This window comes from Phyllostomus hastatus, unplaced genomic scaffold (genome assembly GCF_019186645.2).
Source record: "Phyllostomus hastatus isolate PE091 unplaced genomic scaffold, TTU_PhHast_1.1 phas_contig_198, whole genome shotgun sequence".
NCBI lineage: Eukaryota > Metazoa > Chordata > Mammalia > Chiroptera > Phyllostomidae > Phyllostomus > Phyllostomus hastatus.
Genome location: NW_025333715.1, coordinates 591,811 through 615,602, shown reverse-complemented (window position 1 = coordinate 615,602; position 23,792 = coordinate 591,811). Strand labels below are relative to the sequence as shown.

Sequence of the window (23,792 nt, the reverse complement as noted above, 5' to 3'; positions counted from 1 at the left end):
ACGACTCCTCCAAGCGCCTCGCTTCCCTGGGGGCAGAACTTCTTTTCGGTGGCTACAGGCGCCCCTGCCTCTCCGCCGCCGGTCGGCGGAGGGCCCCAGGCCTGTCGGTGTCACAGGGGTGCACGTGGGAAGAGACCCCCTCCCTTTCCTTAGAACCTTCTCTGCAGAAACTTGCCGGCTCCTTCTGTCCCTCGGAAATGATGCCAACCTTGTGAGAAGCTCAGGAAGCCTCCTCCTCGACAGTGTAGCAACCCGGGCGCGTTTTTATTAAACAGAAGGGAGCGGCCTGCCTGCCTGAAGTGTGGACAAGGGCGGCAGCGACCCTCTCCCCGTCTGGGTGGTGCTTTCCCGTATAGACGCGGGGCTCCGGGGCGGCGCTCCTGCCAGTCACAGGGACGAGAATGGTGGGCGGTTCCTTTGAGCACAGGGGAGGAGAGCGGGCGGCACGGACTGCGGGCACCTCGGGGTGCTGTCAGGTCCTCTTCGAAGAACTGTTATTGTGGTTAAATACACGTAAGATGAAAACGCCTGTTCTGACCATGTCAGTGCAGTGGTGTTGAGTGCGTTCGTCCGCAAGGTTGGGCAGTGGTCACTGCTATCGTCCGAACCTGCCACCCCAAACAGCAGCTCTGCACCCGCGAAACAGCGTCCCCCACCTTCCCTGCACCCCCACCAGGCTCCAGGGCACTTCGTGCATGCACCCCCCCACCCCCCGCCAACCCTGGTCCGCCTGCTCTAGAAGGCTCCCAGCTGGGATCGGACCCCGTGCGGCCGCCCCTCCGGCTGGCATCCCCGAACGCCCTGTTTCCAGGGTCGGCCCGGGGTGTGGCGCCCGCCAGCGTTTCATCCCCGTCTGCGGGTGCTGGGGGGTCCGTCCTGGGGCCGCAGAGCAGTCTGTGTGCCCACCCTCCGCGGGTGGGCGCTCGGGGGAGGGTCCAGCTCCTCCTCCTGCACGTGCTCATAGGCATCCAGCCCCTCTGTGGAGGACTGCCCTTTCTTCACGGACACGGTCTTTTCACCTGGCCGGAAACCCGCTGCCCGAGCAGGGGACGGTCACTTCCCCCACTCTCAGCTCTCTTCCCTTGGCCTCCGTGCCCGCCCTCCTGCCGGGACCCCACCCACCCACTCGCTCCCGAAAACGTGAAGCTGGTATTACCGTAGTTTTCCTTTGTAAATACTCTTTTTTCTGGGGGGTTTAACTGGCAAATCCATGAAAGGATCGCTGTGAGTCTGTTAACGGGCACACGGCGGACAAAGATTCGTCCGTGACAGTGAGGGGGTGGGGGTGGGGGTGGGGAGGGAGAGACACGGGTAGGAGCAGACTGTGCCCCCTGAAACTGGGCTGGGACAACTAGAGCTAGGCTGTTAGAAGGTTAAAAGATTTTAATTGTGATTCTCAAGAAAACCAGTAAGAAAATACTGGGAAAATATATCAGAAAGGAAAAAAGGAAAGCAAAATGATACACTAAAAAAAAAAATCAACTCAGTACCAAGAGAGGCAGGAATGCGGGGCCGAGGGACAGAGCCCGTGTAGGACACGCGGAAACACGGGACGAGCGGCAGAAGGGAGTCCGTCCTCCCGGTAGCCACGGCGCTGTGAGCGGACGCGAACTCTGCGGTCAGGAGGCTGCGGTGCGCAGAGCCCCTGGGAAACCCGGTCTCTCCGCACGCCGGGGGGGAGAGACGCACTGCAGACACAAGGGGACGGGGGTTTCAGTGCTGGGTCCATACGGGTTTTTTCATGTGATAAAAGACATTTTTCATTTTCACTAATAACTGTGATGTGGACATTTTGAGTATGTTGGCTGTCTCCCACATGGTATAACGCTGGTTGTTCTCAATTAGTATATTTTTTAAAAAAAGGTTTATTTATTTAATTTTAGCGAGAGGGGAAGGGAGGGAGAAAGCGAGGGAGAGAAACATCAGTGTGTGGTTGCCTCTCACGGGCCTCCTACCGAGGACCTGGCCCGCACCCCTAGGCCTGTGCCCTGAGCGGAAATCAAGCCGACAACCCTTTGGTTCGCAGGCCAGCGCTCAGTCCACGGAGCCACGGCAGCCAGGGCTCAGTCGGTGCTTTGATTTCATGGCTTCAGCTGGTCCCCCCGACCGTGGGGCATCGTCCGGCTAGAAATCTCCAGCACGAAACTTCGCAAACCACCTCTGACATGCTCGCCCAGCCCCGGCACCTTCTCCACACACTGCACAAACCATTTTACTGCATCTCAGCTGCATTTTCACCTTTCTTGAAACAATAAAGCATAACATGCTGAAAATGTTGCTTATTTTCTTCCATCTTCCATATTACAGTGGCTACACAAAAGTTAACCAATTTTGATAAGTTCTTTTAAGTGCGCGCTGACAGGACAGCTGTCACGTTGCAATGTAACCAAAGTGTTTCAAACGCAGTGAAAGAGAACCAAGCGCTACGAGGGCCGTCACACACACAAAACCCACACAAACATGTGGGCCCAGCCAGTAACGGAATGGCGGGAGTCATTCCACGCCGTCGCCACAGAGAGCGGGGGTGGTGCAGGGCTGTCACACGGAGTAGCTCTGCGCCAGGTGCCCTTGGGGACAGGCTCTTCCTCCTGAGGTCACGTGGGGGGGGTTGGGCCAGGCTGGCTCGGGGGCGGGGCGCGCCGTCTGCCTCCGCACTGGCCACGTGCTCGTTCGGCCGCCACGTGCTCGTCTGGCCGTTGTTTCTCCCGCACCTCCGCGGAGGGGACCCGCTGCGGGGGCGGCGGGCTTCGTTTCCGGCCGGTCCGCCCACCAGGTCCGCTCACCGCCTCACCTCCTCGGGGTTTTGCGCTCGGCCCCGCCGCCATCCCCTCCTCTGCCTGCTCTGCCTTTCCGTTGCGAACAGCTCTCTTTACGGCCTTTCCTCGTCTACACCTCCCTCTCCGGCCCCAGGCAGGGACCCGGGTCTGCTTTGCTCGCGGAGGGAGCGGGTATACAGCAGGCACTGGGAAAGCGTTGGTGGATGAATGAATGAACGAGTGAATGACCGAGTGAGAGTCTGATAGGCAGGCGCCCCTCGCCCCGCCAACCGCCAGCGCCCCTGCAGCAGCCCAGCCCGGCCCACAAGCTCCGCCCTCCCGACGTTCCGTCTTCCTGCCCCGTGGCTGCCCGCCCCGCACGAGGCGAGGCGGCGCTTGGCCCCACCTGCGCGCCTCTCCCCACCTCCCACCTGCCAGGTCCTGGCAGAGCCTGGCAGCCCATGCCCCTCACCACGGCAGCGTCAGCTTGCAGGTTGCTGGGGGCCCTTTTCTAACCCGGGCCCCCCCTTCCTGTTTGCTTCCCCAGCCCCCCACCCGGCCACTGGGCACCCCGTGGAATGGACTCGTTTAGCCTGTGTGTGGCCTGTCCCCGCCACGCACAGGTCAGCTCCAGGTGGGGTGACCGAGGTCTGGGCAGCTCGAGTTTTAGGGCAGGATGGGCCTCAGCGTGGCCACAGCGCCGGGCGGTGCAGAGCGCCTGCTCGTGGACCGGACGAGTGGGGCACACGAGCGTCCGAAGGCTCACCCCGGTTCACCTGTGGCCCTCTGCCTCCCTCATCACCCCCCGCGGTGGGGCCCGAGGCCATCGGCCCCGATCTCCCGGGCGGGCGTAGGCTGGTGGCACCCCTGGATGCAGTGTCCTGGGTGCGGTCTGGGGTCTCACACGGGGTGGGGGCTGGCAGGCGCCATCACATGCGTGGCCCCACCCTCACTCCACGGCAGTCACGGCCTGGGCCCGTTCTGACAGGTGCCCCCGTCACCCTGCCCCCACTTGCCCCAAGGGGCTGCCTGGCCCTGCAGACCCCACCTCTGTCCTTAAGGGACGAGGTGAGCCAGGGGGACAGGGGCGGGGGGGCCACGCTGGCTCTGCCCGCCCCCAGTCCTTGGGAGCTGCGGTGGCCCATGGAAGGAGGGACAGTGTTACCCGGACCGCCGTTGGCAGCGCATGGGCAGAGGGCAGCACTGTTGACCGTCCAGGGCCAGGTGTGGACGCCGGTCCCTCTGCGCACCTCTATCAGGTAGAGGCGATGCCCAGACTCCTGGTGGCAACTCAGGAGTGGAGCAGCCGGGGTCCTTGTGAGGGCAGACCCGGAGGGCTCAGGGCACAGAAATCTCGCTGCCAGGCCCAGGGTCCCTCGCTGGTCGCCCGGCACCGATGGCACACGGTGGCCCTCGAAGAGTCTGACGTGCCTTTGAGTGAGTGGCCCATCTGGCAGGTGGCCTTGGAGCCCTTGCTGCCCTGGCTGGGCGGGGCTTGGGGAGTGACCTCTGAGCGGCCTGACCTCTGGGGGCGCTGGGGCAGGCTGGAGGTGCCCGGGAGGCGTGTGGCAGGGTCCTTGGAGGGGCAGTGGAGGGAGCTGGGTGCTTGCGCGTGAGGTGGGGGCCGAGTGAAGGCCCAGCGTGGGCAATAGGGGGGCACCCCCGCCAGCATGGGGGTGCTCTGGGCAGGAGCTGGAGATAGGCCTGTGCCACCGGGCTGGTCAGCTATACAGAGGACAGGGCCACACCCCGCACGCCAGCACCTGGGGAAAGCCGTCCGGCAGGGAGGGCGGCTGTGACCACGGGGCGCCCAGAGGGAGCCTGGACCGAGCTGAGACAGGGCAGGCCAGGGGCCAGGTCATCTGAGGAAGGGGCGTCCCCCAGCCATCCTGTTGCCCACCCAGGGGGGTCAGGAAGGGGCCGAGGTCCTTTGCCGGAGTCCAAGCAGCCAGCCCAGCTGCAGGGGCCCCGCGGAGCTGCAGTCCTCCCGGAGCTGGCAGGGGCCTGGGCCCCGCGGCCGGGGGTCACCCCGCACTCTGAGCCTGGCCTTCTCCGTCAAGGTTCGGGGTGCCCAGGAGCCAGCTGGTCGCCACTGCACCCAGCAGTCCAGCCCCGGCACTTGCTTGTTCTTGATGAGACACCGATCTCAGCCAGCTGTCCCCTGGGTGGCAGCTGGGGACAGAAGTGGGGGGCTGGCTCAGTCAGACAAGGACGAACTCTGGGGCACACTCCCCAGCCCGCCCCCCACTGCGATGGGGGGAAGGAAAGGAGGCCGCAGGCCCGTGTCCTGTCACCGGGGGGCGGGGCGGGGGGTAGTCCCTGGGCCAGGAGCCCCCATCCAGACACCAGGCCTGGGGTACCTGTCATTGGCCAGAGGTGACTTTGTTGGGGAAGGAGACCTGGACTTGGCCAAAAAGCTCTGCTGGGGGCTCAGGGGAATGAAGGAGGAAGGTCTGGGGGACCTTCTGTGGGCCCTGGGGCCCTTCTTGGGGTGCAGGGGAGCAGACTCAGGCTGCCCTGGGATTGCTGTGACTCAGCTGGGCTCAAGGACGTTCTGAATTGCCCCCCCCACCGATCCCCCAGGCTGGCCACATGCTGGCCCCCCTGCCTCCACAGTCCCTGCTCTGGTCTCCACTCAGCGGCCAGGAGGGCGTGCAGGTGGGGGCGCCTGCACCCCACTCAGACCCCAGAGTCTCCTGGGCCCCCAGGAGGGGTCGCCAGCAGCCACCCCTGAGACCGGCAAGGTTACCTCTGTCTTCCGCCCAGCCTGAGGTCCCCGGAGTCTGGGCCCAAGGACGTCCCAAGCTCCTGGACGGGAGGAAACAGAGCCCTGGTCAGGGTGGGGGACACTCCGAAGAGGAGGCAGTGACACCCGCGCACAGGGCCAGGCTTGGCCTCCCGCGCCCCGCCCCCGGGCTCCCCCCACGTGCCCCCGGCCGAGGCCCGGCTCCCGCACTCACCGCACTGCAGGGCACACAGCCGCTGGGGGCCCGAGAAGAGCACGTCCGTCCTCTGGCCCTGCGGACACGGGCGGCTCCGTCAGCGTGCCCCACGGCCCCTCTCTCCACCCCGCCGAGTCCCCAGGGGGTCGGTGTGGGAGGCTGCTGGGTGGACGGGGCCCCAGAGCAGCTTTGGGGAGGCGGGAGCTCCCCGGCCACTGACAACAGGGGGGAGCGGGGGTTTGGGGGAAGAGCAAGGGTCTGGCACCTGGATGCAGGTGTCGGGCCCACAGGCCTCGTCCCTGGGAATGTCCACGAAGACGGGGTCCGCAGTGAGGTTCGCCTGTGGGCGGAGGAGCAGGTCACAGGCGAGGGGGGGGCAGACCAGGCTACCCCACGCCCCTGTCCCTCATGCACACGTGTGTGCGTGGCGCTCGGGCCCCAGCCTTCTGAGCACACTCGGCGGCAGGGGGCCATGGGGGCAGATCCTGGCCTGGTGGGGGACAGAGAGCGGGCCAGCAGGGGTCAGCCGCCCTCCCGCCCCAGGTGGTGCCCGCCCCCCGGCTCACGGAGGCTGGAGAGAGGGCGGTGGCCTGGGACATTCCGTGGCAGGCGAAGGGCCACATCTCCCTTCGGTGACACAGGCGCACCTGGAAACGGGCGGGGCTGGGCGAGGAGAAGGCGACCCGGAGGTGGGTCCTCGAGGGTGCCGGCTGGACGGTCATCTTCCAGGCTGCGGGGGTAGAGGGGTGAGGCCCAGCTCCCAGCCCACGGCCATCCTGCCCGCCCCGGACCCAGCCCCCTGTGGTCCTGCCCTGTTACTTGCTGGGTCCACACTGCAAAGGCCACAGCCGGCCTCGCGGGGCCCCGGGGCCGCTCACCTGGGAAGCCTGGCCGTTGGAAAGGGCAGCTCACCCAGAAGCCCCGGCCGGTGGAGAACTGCAGAGAGGTGAGGGACAGGGTGCAGTGGGGTGTGCAGCTGCGGGGCTGCTGCGGGCCCCCTGGGTACACCCCCACCCCAGCCCTTAGCCCCACCCACTGTCAGACCAGGAGGGGGTCAGAGAGGCTGCTGGGAGGCCGGACAGCAGCCTGAGCCAGGCCTGCGGGGTGTGGGCCCTTCCACCTGCCTCCTAGCCCCCTCCACGAGCTTTTATAGTGCGTCCACGGTCCGCCAGCCTGGCCCACTCACCTTGAGGCAGAGCTGAGGCTGGGTGTCCACCGGCGAGTACTGCACCTGAGGGGGGCGCAGGTCAGGGCAGGGCTGGCCGGGCTCACCCCTACCCCCGCCTGGCGGCCACTCACCCTGCGGTGTGCAGGCCGGACTGAGTGCTTCAGCTCCTGGCACTGGGCCCCTGGGTCCGGGCGCCAGCACAGGCTCACGTGGCCGCTCACCGGACAGGCCGGCTCCCAGCTCAGCGCCTGGCTCTCTGGGTGGTAGCGGATGGCCTCCCACAGTGCCTCTGTGTCTGCGGGGACCCGCCCCCCACCCCCGGGGGCTCGAGTCAGCTGGGCGCTACCTCGGGGGCCAGTGAGCCCCAGGACCCGGCACCCGCGAGACGCGTGCACCAGGGCCAGGGACTCGGCGGCGGCGGCTCTCCGTGGGTCTCTGGCCTGGCCGGAGTCCGTGCACTTGCGTGTGCGGCGCCAGGAGCAGAGGGCCAGGATCCCTCTTGCACGCCCAGGAGCCCCTCTCGGCAAGACGTGGTAATCTTCCAGGGAAGACAGGCTGCGGCACGTGCCGCGTGCACACAGGCACGCGCATGCGCACGCACGCTCGCGGTGTCCGCTACCTTGAGAGCGCTCGCCCAGCAGGCGCCTCTGACCACGTGTCATCCAGAGCCAGCCCGGGGCAGAGGCTCTTCCCGCGGACCAGGCCGGCCACCACTCAGCTGGACACTGCCGACTCGCCCGCCCCCCACCCTTCTGTCCTCCCTCCGCCCCGCCCCGCCCCGCCCCTTGGCACCACAGGGCACTTGCCGTTCTCAAAGGGGCAGGTCTGGGTCCGCACTGCATCTAGGGTCGCAGACCAGCTCTGTGGGAGGGGCTAGGGTCAGGCCGGACCTGTTCGTCCCTTGGTCCCCTCCTGCAGCCGAGGTCACCCTCTCACTCACCTCTAGGCACAGGCAGGGCAGCTCCTGGCTGTAGGGCAGAGAGACCATCCGGGAGACGCTGTTCGCGGTCACCTGCAGCGGATCCAAGCCAGCGTTAAGGAACTGGGGTCCAGGGCGGGGCGGGACCCGGCCTGGAGTGGGTGGGCCCAAGAGCAGAGGGGCGTGGTTTCTGGTGGTGGGCGTGCCCTCGGAGGGTGGGGTTTGTGGTGGGCCTGGAGGGTGTGGGCGGGGCCTGGGTAGGGCTGGGCCTCGAGCCTGAGGGCGTGGCCTGAGCCCGAGGTAGCGTGGTGGAGGCGTGGGATGGGCTGGGGCTCACCCGCACTAGTGCGCCTGCGTCCTCGCAGGCGATCCACTTAAGACAAAGTCGCATGAAGTAGTCGGGGCCCCCGGGGGCCTCGGGCACTTGTACCACAATGACCTTGCGGCTGCGGTCCACCCGGTAGGGTAGCTTCCGGGCTGCAGGGTGGCAAGGGGGGCTACACTGGGACCAGAGGTACCAGACACAGGGTCCCACCTGTCCTGAGAGCCCCGAGGTGGTGACCTGTGCTAGACCCTGGCATTTGGGGGTCTTTCACCTGAGGACCCATCTCGAGTTCCTAAGTGGGGCAGGAAGAAGACCCCGGTGGCAGGGCTGTGGTCCCCGCAACAACCTGAGGGTCTGCTCAGGCAGGCTGTGGCCCCACCTGAGAAGAAAGCTCACCAAAGCAGTCTGGCACGTTGCTCCTCACGTCCTCGTCCCCGCAGTCTGCGAATGACAGACACGATGGTGGACCCAGCCGGCCCTGCCCCAGGGGCCATCCCCCTAGCTGGGCCTCTGTCCGTGTGGTTTCCAGAAGTCCCTCCTCTCCGGGGAGGCAGTGACCCCAAATTAAGCCAGATGGTCTTGTCCGGAGCTGCCCAGCTGGGGCCCTGCCCCTACCCTGGGTGACTCCCACCCCACGCCAGCCCCTCGAAGCCAGAGGGCAGCCGTGCCCGGGCCGGCCCCCTGGGCTCTCACCTTTCACATGGTACTGCTGCTCCAGCTGGACCCCACAGAAGTGGGGGACAGTCCTCAGGGTGACGTAGAGGCTCTGGGCCACGCCCACCTCAAAGCAGTCGAAGTGCACCTGGAGCTGGGCAGGGACAGGTGTGAGCCAGGTGGACCCGAGGACTCCACGGCTCCACCCTGCCCAGCTGGAACCCAGGATCTGGAAGCAGAGGGGGAGTGACGGCCACTCCCTGGGCCCTGGGCGGCAGAGCCCCAGGACAGGCTGTGGCCAGGTGGCCGGGAGAGGACGGCAGACAGAGCAGGTCAGGGGACAGCTGCTGCTGCTCCGCAAAGGCTTAGGGCTGGACTCTCAGATCCGGGTCAGACCCGCCTCACCTGCCGCCCCTCCTGCTGCCGGCGCGAGGCCCTGGAGACCCGCACGCTGTGACACTGAGTCTCCTGGGTGTCCAGGCTCATGGAGCAGGCCTCCAGGCCCCGCAGGCTCTCTGGGGGGGGGAGGGCCGGGCGGCTCGTCAGGCCAGAGGAAGGGAGACCCCTTCCTCCCCTCCCCTCTGGGAAGGGCACGCAGCGGGCTCCGACGTGGGGGTTAGGGGAGCCCCGAACCCACCGCCCGCCCCCGGGCGCCACCCTCTCACTGTGCAGCGTGAGGGAGGCGCGCACGTCCAGCAGCAGGGAGCAGCCGCCCCGGGGGGCGCACTTCATGACGGTGGAGAGTGTCAGGGCCCCCAGGACTGGCGGGGCCACGGACTCGGGGAGCGGCCGGCAGAAGCTGTTCAGTATGTTCCCTGGGGAGGGAAGGGGGGGCAAATGCCACAGGGTCCTGACACCTGGGGGGAGCTCTGTGGGGGGTGAGCCGGTGGGGAGAGCGTGGGGCTGCCCTGCTGTGGGGGGGGGGTCCTCACGCGCCTCCCAGTGTGGTCGGGGAACCAGTGCCCCAGGGAGGGGCGGCCCACCCCCGGGCCGCGCTCGGACTGTCCGTCGGCGCCAGGAGTGGGGCCCAGGTCAGCGGAGCAGGCTGCACTGAGCTGAGGACAGGGGGCCAGCGGTCTGGGCGGGCGGAAGTGGCCGGAGCCGGCAGGACAGAGCAGGAGAGACGAGAGAAGGGCGCGGAGGAACTCTGGAGAACGTTCCGGCTGCTGAATCCTCAGCGGAGCGTGGAGGGGTGGGGCCTGTGCGGGCCCTCCCTGAGCGGGGGGGGGGGGGGGGGGGATAGCCTCAGGGACCCGAGGGGACGGGCCCTGCACCACGGGCCCTGGGGACCGCGACCGGAGCCCCACCTCAGTGGGGGGGCGCAGCTGGCCTCGGACAGCGCTGCTCTGGCCCCGCCCGACAAATCTTAGAAGCTAGCCCCCCGAACATCAAGCTGTCTCCGAGTGAGTCAGCTGCACGCCAGAGAAGCCTCAGGAGTATTCGTGGGAGTGAAAATACGTCCTGCACACAACAGGTTAACATTCAATCAGGAAAGTACAGTCCTTGCGAGGCATCATGGAAAACACAACCCAAAACGAGGAGAAAAATCAATGAATCAAAACTGACGCAGATGTCAGAATTAGCAGAAACCAACAGAGATGTCAGAATCAGCAGAAACCAACAGAGATATCAGAATTAGCAGAAACCAACACAGATGTCAGAATTAGCAGAAACCAACAGAGATGTCAGAATCAGCAGACAAGAACATGAAAACACTGATTGTAACTGTGCTCCCATGTTCAAAGTGTTAATCAGAGGCACGGGAGACGTGTTTTAGAAAATGCAACTCCAACGTCTAGAGATGGAAACTACGTCTAAGAGGAAAACCACATCAGACAGAATGAAGGGCACATTGGACACTGACCAAAAAAGCGAAGACCGGGGGAGTTGCCATAGCAATAGGAATTATCCCAAGTAAACAGACAGCGATGATGACAGTGTGACGAGCACACCGCCGTAACAATAGAAGACGCATCCGTGAGCCGTCTGTGGAATCCGAGTTCCGGGAAAAAAATGGGGGAGCTGGAAAGAGAACCTGGAGAGATGACTCCAATGGCTCCAACGTGAAAACTCTGAACCCACAGACCCGAGCAGCTCGCCGGGGGGTCAGCACGAGAAGTGCAAGGAACGTCACAAGCAGGCACGGCGTGAGCCGTTTGCTCACAGCCGCCGAGGACGAGACAATGCGGAAGGCACCAGGGGGCAGGGGACCCGTCCTGCCCGCACGGAGGGAGGGACAGAGGCGAGAATGGGGCGGTTTCCTGTCGGACGTGGTGCCAGGGAGGGGCCTGGAGAAACCCTCTCAGGGAGAGAGAGACAACCCCGCCAGCCTGGAGCTCTCCCCCAGCAGCCTCTCTTTCGAAAGGAAGGGCAAGGAGAGGCCCCATTCGCGTACAGAAGGCGGAGGGTTCCCTCATCGGCAGACCCGAACGACAAGTCCGTGGGGCAGGAAGGAAAACGACACCAGATGGAAAATACGCCAAAGGAATAAAGAACACCAGCGAGGGTCACCCCGCGGGCAAACGTACGAGTCACGTTCTCATCGCTTAAATCTGTCCGAGAGTCAGCGGTTCAGGCGAGGTAACAGTACTGCCCCGTGGAGGTCAGCGCACGTGTGACAGGGGCAGGTGTGGGGCCAGCAGCACAGGTGCCCGCGACGGGCGGCGCCCGCTGCGCTGACGTCCCCCGTGACCCCGGGAAGGCAGAGCGCGGCGAGCTAAGGATGTGTGTGCGCACCCCGAAGGAGCCGCTGAGGCCACAGAACGAGGGGTCTGACCAGTGAGTCGGCGGAGGAGGCGGGATGGAGTCGCGCACACGTTCAAGCAGCCCGTTAGCCAGAAGGAGGCAGAAACAGCAGCGGAGGAGGGAGAGATGGGGCAACAAGCAAACAAGGAGACAATAAAGTTAATCCTGCCCGTGTCCGTGACCACACGACAAGCAGACGTTCAAACGCCACCGTTAAAGCACAAGCATTTTCGGAGACCCGACCACGCGCTGCCTACGAGAAGTGCCCTTTAAATATAAAGGCACGGGTTGGTTAAACGAAATAGGATGAGAATGAAAAAAGACATGGATGCTAAGACTAATTTTTAAAGAGCCGAAGGGGTTAACACCAGGAGACACAGGTTTCATGGCAAAGAACGTGACCAAAGACAGAGACGGCCGTGTCCCCGTCACTCGGGGAGCCCGTCCCCGGGAGGACGGGACACCCCTGTGAGGCAGGAGGCAGCATAGAAAGAACTCTGAGACTGCAGTACTGTCACTGGCCAGCATTCAGCACCCTGGTTGCCAGGAAACGCCCTTTACCAATTAGGAGGAATAAATAGTAAACCGAGGCAGGGAGGAGGGAGGAGACAAGTCTCACATATGAACTCGGCAGTCCTAAGTCTGGTCTGATAATATCGCCAGGTGTTTCAATATCACAAGAAACACTATATTAGCAGGAAAGAGCCCATAAATCGAGTTTGGTTAATTGCCTACCTCTGGTCACTATCTGTTTTATAAGGGAGTCCCTGATGCTTACAGAAAGAGCCCATAAATAACTTTGGAAATTGTCCCAAAATTTAATTAACTGCTTCCTGTTACGTATTTGTTTTACAACAGGATGACCAAATGGGGTCTGGACTAAGATAAGAATTCAGGCAGACAGACCCCCATGCATCCCTAAATTTGGGTAGTCACGTCCCCCCAGGAAAGCTGGCACCACATTTACCGATTAATCAATATGTAACTTTTTCTCTCCTATGCCACCTACTATATACCTGCTGAGAACAAAGGACTCTCTCTCTCTCTCTCTCTCTCTCTCTCTCTCAGGGGCTCAGGGGGCTCTTGGCTGTCGGGCCACAGGGCCTCTGGCCACCCGGCCTCAGGCTGCCCAGGGGCTTGCCGCCCTGGTCTCCAGCCGCTCTTGCTTTTCTCACCCTGCTTTGCCCTGAAACTTTCCCTTTCACCCCCTGATCTACCCAGTCCTGTTCTCTTCCATGGAAGCGGACCACTAATACACTGATTCCATACTACTAGATTTGCTGATATGTGATTCTGTCCATGCGTCAGCAAGAAGAACCAGGTCTCTCCCGTCAACACCTGCACGCCCGTGCCCGCAGCGGCGGGGCTCCACGGCGCGTGGACCAGCGCGCAGCCGCAGCTGGAGGTCTGGAGACTCCTCTCTGCAGCCGACAGGACCCGCAGACGGAGACTCAGGGAAAACTCTAGCCGCCTGTGCAAGGCACTCAGCCACCTGACCTGGCTGGCCTTACGGAACGCGCATCCTGATGGCCACAGACTCTGTTCTTCTTTTTATTTTTTTAAAGCTATTTTTAACAAGATTTTATTTATTTTATTTTAGAGAGAGGGGAAGGGAGAGAGGAGAGAGAGAAACAGCAACGTTTGGTTGCCTCTCGCACGCCCCCTACTGGGGACCTGGCCCACAACCCAGGTTTGTGCGCTGACAGAGAATCGAACCTGTGACACTTTGGTTCACAGGCTGGTGCTCATCCCACTGGGCCACACCACCAGTGGGGTGGATTCTGCTTTTCAAGGCACATGGAACACTTTTCAAGATGAACCACATTCTGGCCCATTCAACAGCCTCAATAAATTTAAAAGAATTCAGATCATGCAAACCATCTTCCCTGACAAAGCTGTAATCAAATTAGACATTAGTAAAATATTTCTGGGAAATCCCCAAATATTTACAAACTAATCAACACACTTCTAAACACCCATAGGCCAAAGAAAAACACAAAACCAAAAATCACGGACTCCCTGGAACTGAGTGAAAAGGAAAAGACAGCACATGAAAGACTGGATGCTGCCACAGCGGTCCTGGGGCGGGGGGGGGTGCAGCACTGAACCCCTAACCCCTGCACTGGAAGAAAAAGACTGGCCTGGCCGGGCAGCTCAGCTGGCTGGAGCCCCGTTCCAAAATACCCAGGGGGCGGGCCGATCCCTGGTCGGGGCACACACGAGAATCAACCAATGAATGCATCAATAAATGGAACAACAAACTGATGTTTCTCTCTCTAAAATCAATAAATAAAAAAGTTTTACAAGAAAGATTCACATTAGTGACCTCAGCTGTCGCCGTAAGGCGTCAGAGAAAGAAAGGTAAACACACACCTTAAACCAATACTGTGTCGTTAAAAGTCAATTATATTGCAGACTAGAGGTTGGTGGTTGGTGGGGAGGAGGGGGGAGGAAGGGGGAGGAGGGGAGGAAGGGGGAGGGGGGGAGGGAGGGGAGGGAGGGGGGAGGGAGGGGAGGGGAGGGGAGGGGGGCACCGTGGGGAGCCCTGGGGCCATGGAAAAACCCGCGCTCCGGCCCCGGGCGGAGCTCCGCAGGTGTGCACACACGTCAGCCTGCGCAGGCGGGTGGTGGACGGCCCGTGCCGGCCCTGTGTCAACAAGGCACAGCGGCCACTTCCCGCTCCCTGACGTGCGTGGGGAAGGAGGCGGCAAGCGTCCAAATCCCCCCCGCCGTGGCTGCCCCGTGGCTGCCCCGTGGCGGGGGTTTCTCCCAGCTCAGTTTACCGCCATCAGAAACGGGGGAAAAGAGGACAATAAAACAACAAAAGCCTCTGACACCCAGGGCGCAACTGTCTTTGATCCCTGAGGGTCTCGCCATGGGTGGGCCCTGGGCTCCTCAGTGGCCGAGGGAGAGACGGGGAGGGGCTCGGGGGACCCAGGCTCCCTCCGCCTCTCCCACCAGACCTTTGGCGACTTATGGACAAGAACACCAACGAGGGAGTCTGTCGTTGCCCCCACGGGCCGGCAGTGCGCACGGTGTCGGCGACACGCCCTGCTCCAGCTAGCGGGAGCTCTCCATCCAACAGTCACCTGCACCAGGCGTGGCCACAGAGGGCTCGGGCGTGGCCCGCCGCTGGCTGGCACCTAACATAACTACTGTCTGGCATCTGGTGGACTCTTCGGAGTCTTCTAGAAGGACGCCGAGGACAGTGGCCAGAATCGGAGGGAGGCCACCTGGAGGAGGCAGCCACAGGCTCTGTAGTAAAGCCAGGTGGGCAGTGGCCCGCGTGGGGAGTGTCCTGCCAAGTCCCCTCCCCGTGCGGGTTGTCTGCCGCGGTGGCGGGAACTCCCTCGACTGCCGGAAAGGAGAAGTGTGTGTCTTCTGACCTTTTCTGGGGAAAAACAAACCGAAGACCTGTTCCAGCCAACCAAGAAAACAATCCAAGCCAACATGTATTTTTTTTAAAAGCAGGACAGTGGAAGAGAAAGGCCGAGGTTCCAAACCAAAATGTATTTTTTTTATAAAAGTAGGACCATGGAAGAGAAAGGCCGAGGTGAGGCTGGAAGCGAGGGCATCTGCGGAGCTGAGTACAACGGCTGCGAAGTCGCCGTTACCGGACGGAACAGGCTCCGCCCCCGAGTAAGCCCACAAAGTGGGGCGAGCACGCGCGGAGGCGAGAGGCGCTCCGCCGTGGAATCACTGCGAGCCCAGAATCCGTGGTGGAGACCGAGGGGGAGCCCACGCGCCCGGTCCCAGTCAGAGGTCGAGAAAGGGACGTCTGACCCCCGCGTGTTCCACGGAGAGACGGGGCTCGCAGGAGAGGTGGGCCGGGAGGAGCCCGGCTGGGGGGAGGCAGCTGGGGCTAGGAGGAGGCAGCTGGGGACGGACGGGGAGGAGGGAGGGAGGGAGGGAGGGAGGGAGGGAGGGAGGGAGGGAGGGGGAGGGGGAGGAGGAGGGAGGGAGGAGGGAGGGAGGAGGGGGGAGGAGGACCGCCCGCTGAGCGTTTGGAAAACCCGGGCTGGGGCTTCATGTCCCACCGGAGGGCAGGCCAGGCCTCCTGGAGCAACTCTGCGGCCGAAAACAGCGGACAGCGCTGGAGACACACGCACGCCCCCGAGAAGACTTGAATACCCCTGGGGGAGCTGAAAAGACACTCGGGGACCTCGGGCCAACAGCGGAGAGAGGCCAGAGGGGCGGACCCAGGAAGCGCGTGTCTCCCGCCCAGCGAGGCCCAGGGCCGCCCTGGGGGCGCGTGGGGCCCCTCCCCCGGGGCCGCGTGGGAGGCAGCGCTGGGCGGAGGGCCTCCTGGAGAGCGGGGCCCTCTGGGTGCAGCGCCCGTGGCCGGCCGGCCTGGCTGCACCCCCACGAAGACCCGAGAGACGTCCGTCTGGGGCGGAATGAGAAACGGGCCTGACCCCCGCACGCGACTCCTGGGAACCACTCAGGAGCAAAGGTGCACCTTGTCTGGGGGCGGGGGGCTCCTGCCCCCCAGCCTCGGGGACGCCGAGAAAGGGTCCTCAAGGGCGTTGAGTGGACAGACGACCAGAGGGGACCCCAGCAGAGATGATCAGGCCCCACGCAGCCCCCCGGAGCCCTCCAGCACCACGGAGACAGGCAGGAGCTACAGCCAATCGCGAGGCTGGAGGAACCTCCGCCCCGTCTCCTCTCCCAGCGAGTCACCGTCCGCATCCCCGGCCCTGTGCCTTTTTTCCAAGCGTGAAATGCTGCTGTTGAGAAGTCCGATACAGTATAATTTTCTTCCCACTTTCAACCGTGTGCTTTTCTGCCTAGATGCCCCGAAGACCCTTTCCCCTGTAAAACCCAGCGATTTCACTAGACCACGTTTTGGTGCTGGGTGTTCAGGATGGATTTTCCAGGACGCCCGGTTCGCCCTCTCAACCACCGGGTCAAAGAGGAAACTTTTTCGCGCCGCGGACAGCGCCCCCTGGTGTTGGTCCTGCGCCTTCGGTCTCCTCCTCGGACGTCACCTGTGCTCTCCCGTCCTCCCGGGTCTGCAAACCTTGCCCTTTTCCACGTGTCCTTTTAATCGTTTTTCTTTTTCTTTTGGATTTTTCAGTAACGCCCACTGTGTCACCTCCCTTTTTTTCTGAAGGCATTCGATAGTGGGTCTGTCTGCCCCTCTGTTCTGACGGCGTCTCCGTTTTCTAAAATGGCGTTTTCTCTTCGTTTCTGATTCTGCATGTCGTCACCTCGTTTTCGAGTGTTTCTGATCTTTGTTCACGTATTCTTCAGCGTCTGGCATCGTTTCCTTGAGGAGGCCAACCCAATGGGAGGTAACATGTTACAGTTTGGGGGCTTTTTGTTTGTTTGTTTTTTGCACGCCTTGCTGGTTTTTTTGCACGCCTTGCACGTTTTTTTTTTTCAGCGCCTGGCGGTGCGTCTGCTCCTTGTCACCCTGCTCTGTGGCCCCCCACGTCGCTGCCGCGGCTCATGGGGGACTGGTCCCTGCCTCTGTTCCGTGGCGTGTATTGGGTTGGCCAAAAAGTATGGGTTTTTTTCTCTGTAAAATAAAAGGCGTGTTTTCATTTTTCACCAATAGTTTCACTGATCTGGACATTTTGAGTGTGTCAGCTCTCTCCCGTGTGGTAGAGCGTTGATTGTTCTCAAGTACTGTCTCGATCTGATCGCTGTCGACTTCCACAGCGAGGAGTCTCCAGCACGAAACGTCACAGACCACTTTTGACACATTTAATCAGTCACGGCACCTTCTCCACAAAAATCCTCTTGTGAGTTTCAGTTGCTTTTTTGCCTTTCTTAAAACAATGAAGTGTAACATGCCAGAACGGAATATTGCATGTTTTCTTGCATCTTCAATATTAAAGTGGCTACACAAAAATCCACCGATGTTGATTTTTTTTAAATGCACGCTGATAGGGCAGCTGTCACAATGCAATCTAACAAAATTGTTTTGGATGAAGCTAAAGACAACTAAGCGCTCCTGCAGCCAGTGCCCGGAGAAAACCGGATGAGCTGTGTGGCCAGCTGCACGTGTGTGTGTGTGTGTGTGCGCGCATGTGTGAAAGTGAACACCGTTTCCCTGAGCCCTGGCGGAGGCTGAGTTCCCGCTGCTCTGCTGCCTTCACAGAGCGCCCCCTTCTGTTCAGTGTTTGCAAACAGGGTGGACTCCGTTCTGGGTTTCCAGCTCCTTCCCAGGTCTGTGTCTGTCTGACCCTCCGTTTCTGCCGCCTCTGCTGTCCTGCCGCTCAGCCTTGCCGCCGCTCCAGGCTCCTCTGCTGGAGTCTCAGGAGGGGCTCCTGGCCTGGGAAGGGGGCGCTCCCTCCGGCCACAGGGTGGGGTCTCCCCCAGCTCGTCGGTCCGGGCCCCCCCCCGCACTCGGCTCCCAGCAGCACATGCCCCACGCCGGGACTCTGGGAGTGAGCCCCTTGCCTCACAGTCCCGTGCGCTGTTGGCATCTGAGGACTCGGGGACGCCAGGCCACACTGCCGCCGGCCTGTCCTGGACAAGGTGGCCAGGAGCAGAGAGGCAGGACGCGGCCCCGCCCGACGGAGGCCGTGTGGCCTGGCTGGGCCCGCCGCTTGGTCCCACGTCCGGCGAGTCTGATGGGCTGAGGCGCGTGAGTGCTCGGGGTCTGTGTGTGCTTCCGAGTGTGACCGGGGCAGGCAGTGTGCCACAGACACAGGCGGAACCACTAACATGAGAACGAAGGGAAGGAGGGGGAGGGAGAAAAGAACGCTGAATCGGAAGGATGGACAAGGAACAGGAGAGAGGAAAACTGGACCGAAAGATGTTGCCGGGCAGCCCCAAGGCCAGGGCACGGGAAGAGGACCAGACTCGGTAAAACGAGGGGCCAAGGGCAGACGACCCAACAGAAGGGGACACGCCGACCGAGCGGGGACGCGCTGGGGGCCCCGTCAGCGTTCATTGCATAGACTGTTTTTGCCTCCTTTGTCAAATATTAATTGTCTATAAAGGCGTGGATTTTTTTCTGGGCTCTCCCTTCTGTTCCACTGATCTCTGTGTCTGTTACTGCGGCCTGGTAGTATGGTTTGATATGAGGGAGTGTGACTCCTCCAACCTTGTTCTTCCCGGGACTGCCGTGGCCTTCTGGGCTTCCATGTACATTTTTGAACTATGTGTTCTAGTTCTGTGAAATACGACATTGGAATCTAATTGGAATTGCGTTGAATCTATAGATTGCTTAGGGCGGTATGGACATTTTAATGATGTTAATTCCTCCTATCCGTGAACATGGTATGTGCTTCCACTCATTTGGGTCTTCTTCAGTTTCTTTCTTCAGTGTCTTACAGTTTTGTGAGAACAAGCCTCTTACATCTTCGGTTAAACTTAGTCCTAGATAGTTCACCTTCTCGATGCAGTTGTGAATGGGACTGTTTTCTTAGTTTCCCTTTCGGATGGTTCATTACTGGCATATAAACATGCGACCGATCTCTGAGTATTTGTTTTGCACCCCGCCACATTACGGAACCCATTCACCCGTTCTAGTGGTTTTCCGGTGGAATCACTCTCACTCGACCCAGCCCTGGGAGTCGTGGTCGCGGCGCTCAGACGAGAAGAAACAGAAGTCACGGGGACGGAAAGGAGGAAGTAAAACCGTCGTCATCGGCAGATGACGTGGCCCTGTGCACAGAGAACCCCGAAGATCGCACTGCCCATTTCTTTAGTGCATTGTTCCCTACTAAACTCCAGGAAAATTAAAGAAAATGCTTATTTTAAATGGCATCAGGTAGTTTTATGTTTATGAAATATTCTTAATCTGCTTTTCCTGTGATATTTGCCCACAAAAAATGTCTAAACACTGTTTCCCTAACGTGAATCGTATTATGCTTCCACGCAGGGGCTTTGGAGTGGGGTTTACTTTAACTTTCCCCTCGTATGGTCCATGTCACGCACGACCCTTTGAGCAAATCTGTGCTGAGTTCGCCAAGACCGTAACGCTGTCTCCGGCGGGCCGTCGCCTCCCCACGGAGGAGGAGGTCGGGAGGACTGAGAAGAGGAAGTGTCAGTTCCGCAGGGCGACGCCAGCAGACGCTGGCGGGGCGTAAAGCGGCGTGGATGGCGTGACCGCCCGCCCAGCGCGCCCTGGGGATGCAGGCTGGGGACAGGGCGGAGGCCCCGGCTGTGGGCGGACCTGCCCCTCCCCGGGAGGACGCGGGGCCAGGGGAGGACAGCTTGTCCCCTCCACCCAAAATGTACTCACGGCTCCTACGGCTCTTGCAGATGAAGCCCTGGAGACAGAACAGAGAGAGGGCCAGAGGGTCAGTCCTGCCTCCGGAGCCGGCCTGGCTGTGTCCCTCGGCCCGAGCTCCGCTGGGGGCGTGGGGTGTCACAGCCCTCGGTCCCTTCTCCTCTATATCTGGGGACACTGGCCCTGAGAAAGCCCAGCCCAGGGGCCTGCCCACAGCCGGGGCCGCTCAGTGAACGGTGTGATGGGACCTGTGACCTCCCAGCCCCACCGTCCCAGGCCACGCTCCCCAGCACCAGGGCAGGTGCTGCCCTGGGCGTCGGAAGGTGCGGTGACAGCAGTGGCAGCAAGAAGCCACAGCAGTGGGGGCCTCTGTCCCTTCCTTGGGGAGCTGACACTCGGGGGACCCCAGGAATCTGAGGCAGTGGACGGGGGGGGGGGGCAGCTCAAGGGGGAGTCCCCGGGCTCGCCGCTGGTGGCCCAGGAGGGACGAGCGTGAGGTCTGCTCCGGCCCCTTGGGCCTGGGGGGCAGGCGCCCCGCGGGTCCCGTCTTCCCCCTCGCCCGCCCCCTCTCTAAACGGCTCCCCCTTGGGAGGAGTGCTGGGTCTCCGGGGCGCTGGCCCCACGTCCCTGATCGCCCCCGACGGACGAGGTGCCTCGCTGGTGGCCACACTCCGGGCCGACGTGGCGCTCCCCCCCCCCCACCCCGGACATCTGTTCTCTCCTCCGCATCTCAGAGTCTCCCTGGCTTCTGACTCCCGCCCCACGGCTATGGTCCTGTTCTCTGACCCACAAGACATCTCCCCGGGGACAGGCCGCGGGCCCCTCCCGCGTCTCCTGCTGAGGTCGGAGGACCACAGGCTGGACCTGCCACCTCGGTCCTGCGGCCACGCCCACGGGCCACGGGCAGAGCCGGTCCCGGGGCGGGAGCCCCCTTCCCCCGGCTGCCCACCCACCTGCCGCCTCCTCCAGAATGTGACTGAGCGGGGGGCGGGGGGGGGGCAGGTGGACGTGGTCTGAGGGGCACAGGAGGAGGGACCAGCAGGGGCAGAACCGAGGCCAGAGGGCACCTGGGGGCTGTGCTGCCCAGAAGCCCTGGCGCCTGGGGACAGGGGAGAGGGCGGGCCCCGCGCCCCGGGCCCTGTGAGGCGAGGGTAGGGCGGAAATGCAGAAGTCGCTGGGGGTTTCCGTCGGGCTTTCCGGGGCTTCCCGGCCCGTGCAGGGGAGGGGGCCGAGTCTGTTGCGGGGACTCCTGAGGCACAGTCTCCGAGGTGGGGCCCGGGGTCCATCCAGCTGGAGCGGGGAGGGACCCGGCACCCTGGTCTTGGCTGCAGGGTGGCACCAGTGGAGCTGGGGGGCGGCAGGTCCCTGGCGGCCCCTGGCAGCCCACGGCCCTGGCCCTGCCGTCTGTCCCTGCCCTGGCCCTGACTGCCTGGGCTCCAGGAGGACCCGTGTTCACTGACGGGGAGGGGCGGGCTGTGACTGGGCTGGACCGAGGCCTCCGCCATCCCCCCTCCAGCTTCTGCCCCCTCCCTCAGTGGCAAGCCGCCTGCCCGGCGTCCGGCAACCTGCTCCCCCTCATCCCACCGGCTCGGCCCAGTGGCCAGGCCACCGCCACCTGTGGGCGGGGAGCCCCTCGCTTCCCCCTGATGGCCCCCCGCCCCCTCCAACCCCCCTTCCTTCCAGGGTTCCTCGTCCTCCCCCTAGCCCTGGGCGGGGCGGCTCCGACCCCAGCCCGACCGACCGGCAGCCCCTTCCCTGCGCGGGATGGCCTCGCCCTGAGCTCCACCCCGAGGCCCGAGTCCTTGGCGGGTGGGTTCTCGGACCCCACGTTTCCAAACCCAGGTTCCCCCCTTCCTGAGCACTTGCCCCGCCCCGCCTCCAGATGGCCCCCCATCAGCCCTGAGGCTCAAGGCCACCTGGCGTTTCCCCCGCCCTCGGGCACCTGGGCCCTCCTGCTGTCTCCCCGCCACCGCCCCCCAAGGGGCCCCTGCTGCGCTGCTTCTCGGAGGGAACCGCCCCGGCCCCAGGGTCCCTGCACCGCAGCTCTGTGCCCGGCCCCCAGCCTCTGCCGCCCTGCCTGGCCCTTGCCCTGTGCCCCTGAGCTTCAGCTGCCGTGAGCCCCCGTCCCCCCCGAGCCCCTGTCCCGGGCCCTCTGCTGGACACACTCCCAGGCTCCTCGGACCTGCCTTCCTCCTGAAGGGAGACCCCGTTTCCCGGGGGCCCGGCCGCCGCTGGGAGGCCCGTGGGAGCCCTCCCCCAGCCCGCCTGCCCTGGCTCCCTGCCTCCTCAGCCATCGCCACCCCCGGGTCTAGGTTTGCTGTGCGTTTTCCCAACAAGAACACCCGTCCCTGAGGGCAGGGCAGCGTCTGCTCCCCGAGGTCCACACCTGAGCGGCGGGCACACACAGCAGGTGCTCAGCCAGGGCCCCCGCCCCGTGACCCCTCCCGGCCGCGGCCGCCGCGCCACAGCCAGCCCCGGCGCTGCGGGCACTCGCTGGGATGCGGGCACGCTCCTCACGCCAGGTGCCGCCGAGACCCTCCCTTGGGTGAGGCCGAGGCACCCCGCTCTGCCCTGAAGAGCCCCGCACGCCACCCCTCCTGAGCCGTGCCCCGGCCCGGCGGCCCTTCCCGCACCACGATGAACCCGTTACCAGGAGCCTTTCCTCCTCGGTGTCCATGCGGGCCCGACCCCGCTGGAGCCAGGGCCCTGCTGGGCGGGGCAGCGTGGCTCCGGGCCCAGCCCGGTGCCTGCTCGGGGAGGTGGGTCCCAGGTGCGGCAGCAACCGTCCCCCAGAGCAGAGCCGCGGGGTCAGGCCGGGCACCTCGCAGGGATCCCCCCCCGCCCCCCCCCACCGGGGCTCCTGCACCCCCACCTGTCACCGTTGTGTGTGTGCTCACGGGTGCCGGCCCGCGCCCACCTGGGGAGGCGCCGGGGCCCCATCTAGGTGAGAGCTAGGGAGGGGCGGGGGCTCACCTGGGAGCAGGAGAGGCCGCATTCCGAGACCCGGGGCACGGCCAGGCTCTGGTAGGCGCTCCAGGTCAGGGACAGGAGAGCCACAGCCCCCCCGGCCAGCATGGCCCCGGCGGCGGCGGGGACCCCGTGCACCAGGGTCGGGGGAGCCTGCAGGGCGCTCCTGGGCAGCTGCCGTCGCCTCCCCGGCCGCAGCCGCAGCCCCAGCAGCAGCAGCAGGCAGGAGCCGACACTCACTCCTGCTCGGTGGCTCCCGGTGGAATGGAGCCCAAGTGGGCCGGCCGAGCCACAGCCCCACAACTCCCCGCCTGTCCCAGCTCGCGCTGATGGCCTGCGGACTCTGGCCAGACGCCCGTGGGCTTTCTCGGCTGCCAGACACTCCTGAACCCTGAGTCACCGGGGCCCCAGGTGACTGGGGTCTCCACAGGGCTGGAGGCGGGAGCAAGGCTGCCTGTGGGGCTGAGGGGCCAGGGAGCCGGCCCCACACCGCTCCCTCTCTCAGGCACCCCTCCCGGTGGCAGGGGCTGGGGGTGGCCCCGACCCTGGTGGGCAGCTCTGGGCGTGAGCCGTGCTGGGCGCCTGCTCCCCAGCGTGCCCCCTCTGGCGCCCCGTCCCGTGGGGTGGTGCTCCCCTGGAGTAGAACCTGAGACTGCACCCCGAACCCCGGGTGCCCCCATCCATCCCCTCTCTGCCAAGCCCTCTGGCTGCTGTCCCTTGCCCCAGAGAACTGCGCCCCACGGCCTGGGACGCCCAGGCCTGGCCTCTGCTCGGGAACCCTGCTGGGCCCCAGAGAAGTGTCCAGACGGAGGCTCGCAGCGGCTCTGGGACGCAGAGACCCCGGGCGCGCTCTGGAGCCCTCGGTCTCCTCCCTCCCCAGGCAGGCAGTGTCCCGAGAGCGGGGGGACACGTGAAGGGGGGTGGGGCTGGGGAGCCCCCGGGGAGCTGGGGACCGGCCTGGAGCCCCGGTGGGGCCGTCCACGGGGGGCGGGAGCAGACCCAGAGTGGCACCATCCCCGGGCCAGGCACCCAGCAGGCGGGTCCCCGGAGCGGCCCTCAGTGCACGTGGAGCCTCCCCCCGTCATGGAGTGTCCCCCACAGGAGACGGGGCCTGCGGACACCCAGGGC

General features: G+C 63.8%; 1 protein-coding gene across 3 annotated transcripts; it reads right to left on the bottom strand.

Moving 5' to 3' along the window:
- Positions 1-1,947: 1,947 nt before the first annotated feature.
- Positions 1,948-22,918, bottom strand: IL17REL (interleukin 17 receptor E like). 3 transcript variants are annotated; one of them, XM_045835172.1, is made up of 17 exons: positions 22,671-22,918; positions 19,710-19,737; positions 9,430-9,579; positions 9,170-9,279; positions 8,804-8,993; positions 8,507-8,551; positions 8,123-8,262; positions 7,807-7,878; positions 7,673-7,727; positions 6,998-7,161; positions 6,885-6,929; positions 6,577-6,634; positions 6,265-6,428; positions 5,964-6,038; positions 5,717-5,774; positions 5,506-5,564; positions 1,948-4,928 (listed from the first exon to the last, which is right to left on the bottom strand). In XM_045835172.1, the coding sequence occupies exons 1-17, from the start codon at positions 22,770-22,772 to the stop codon at positions 4,812-4,814; spliced, it is 1,632 nt and encodes a 543-aa protein (XP_045691128.1). In that variant the 5' UTR covers positions 22,773-22,918; the 3' UTR covers positions 1,948-4,811. The 3 variants fall into 3 exon arrangements, with proteins under 3 accessions (XP_045691128.1, XP_045691129.1, XP_045691130.1); XM_045835173.1 differs by having other exon boundaries at positions 8,804-8,918; XM_045835174.1 differs by lacking the exon at positions 9,430-9,579.
- Between the last annotated feature and the right edge of the window lie 874 nt (positions 22,919-23,792).

Excerpts from the sequence above, each read along its gene's own strand:
- IL17REL (XM_045835172.1), bottom strand. The coding sequence starts at position 22,772 with ATGCTGGCCGGGGGGGCTGTGGCTCTCCTGTCCCTGACCTGGAGCGCC. Across the intron at positions 7,879-8,122 it reads ACGCAGGCGCACTAGTGCGG|GTGACCGCGAACAGCGTCTC; the intron begins GTGAGCCCCAGC and ends GATCCGCTGCAG. Across the intron at positions 7,162-7,672 it reads GACCTGCCCCTTTGAGAACG|ACACAGAGGCACTGTGGGAG; the intron begins GCAAGTGCCCTG and ends GGGTCCCCGCAG.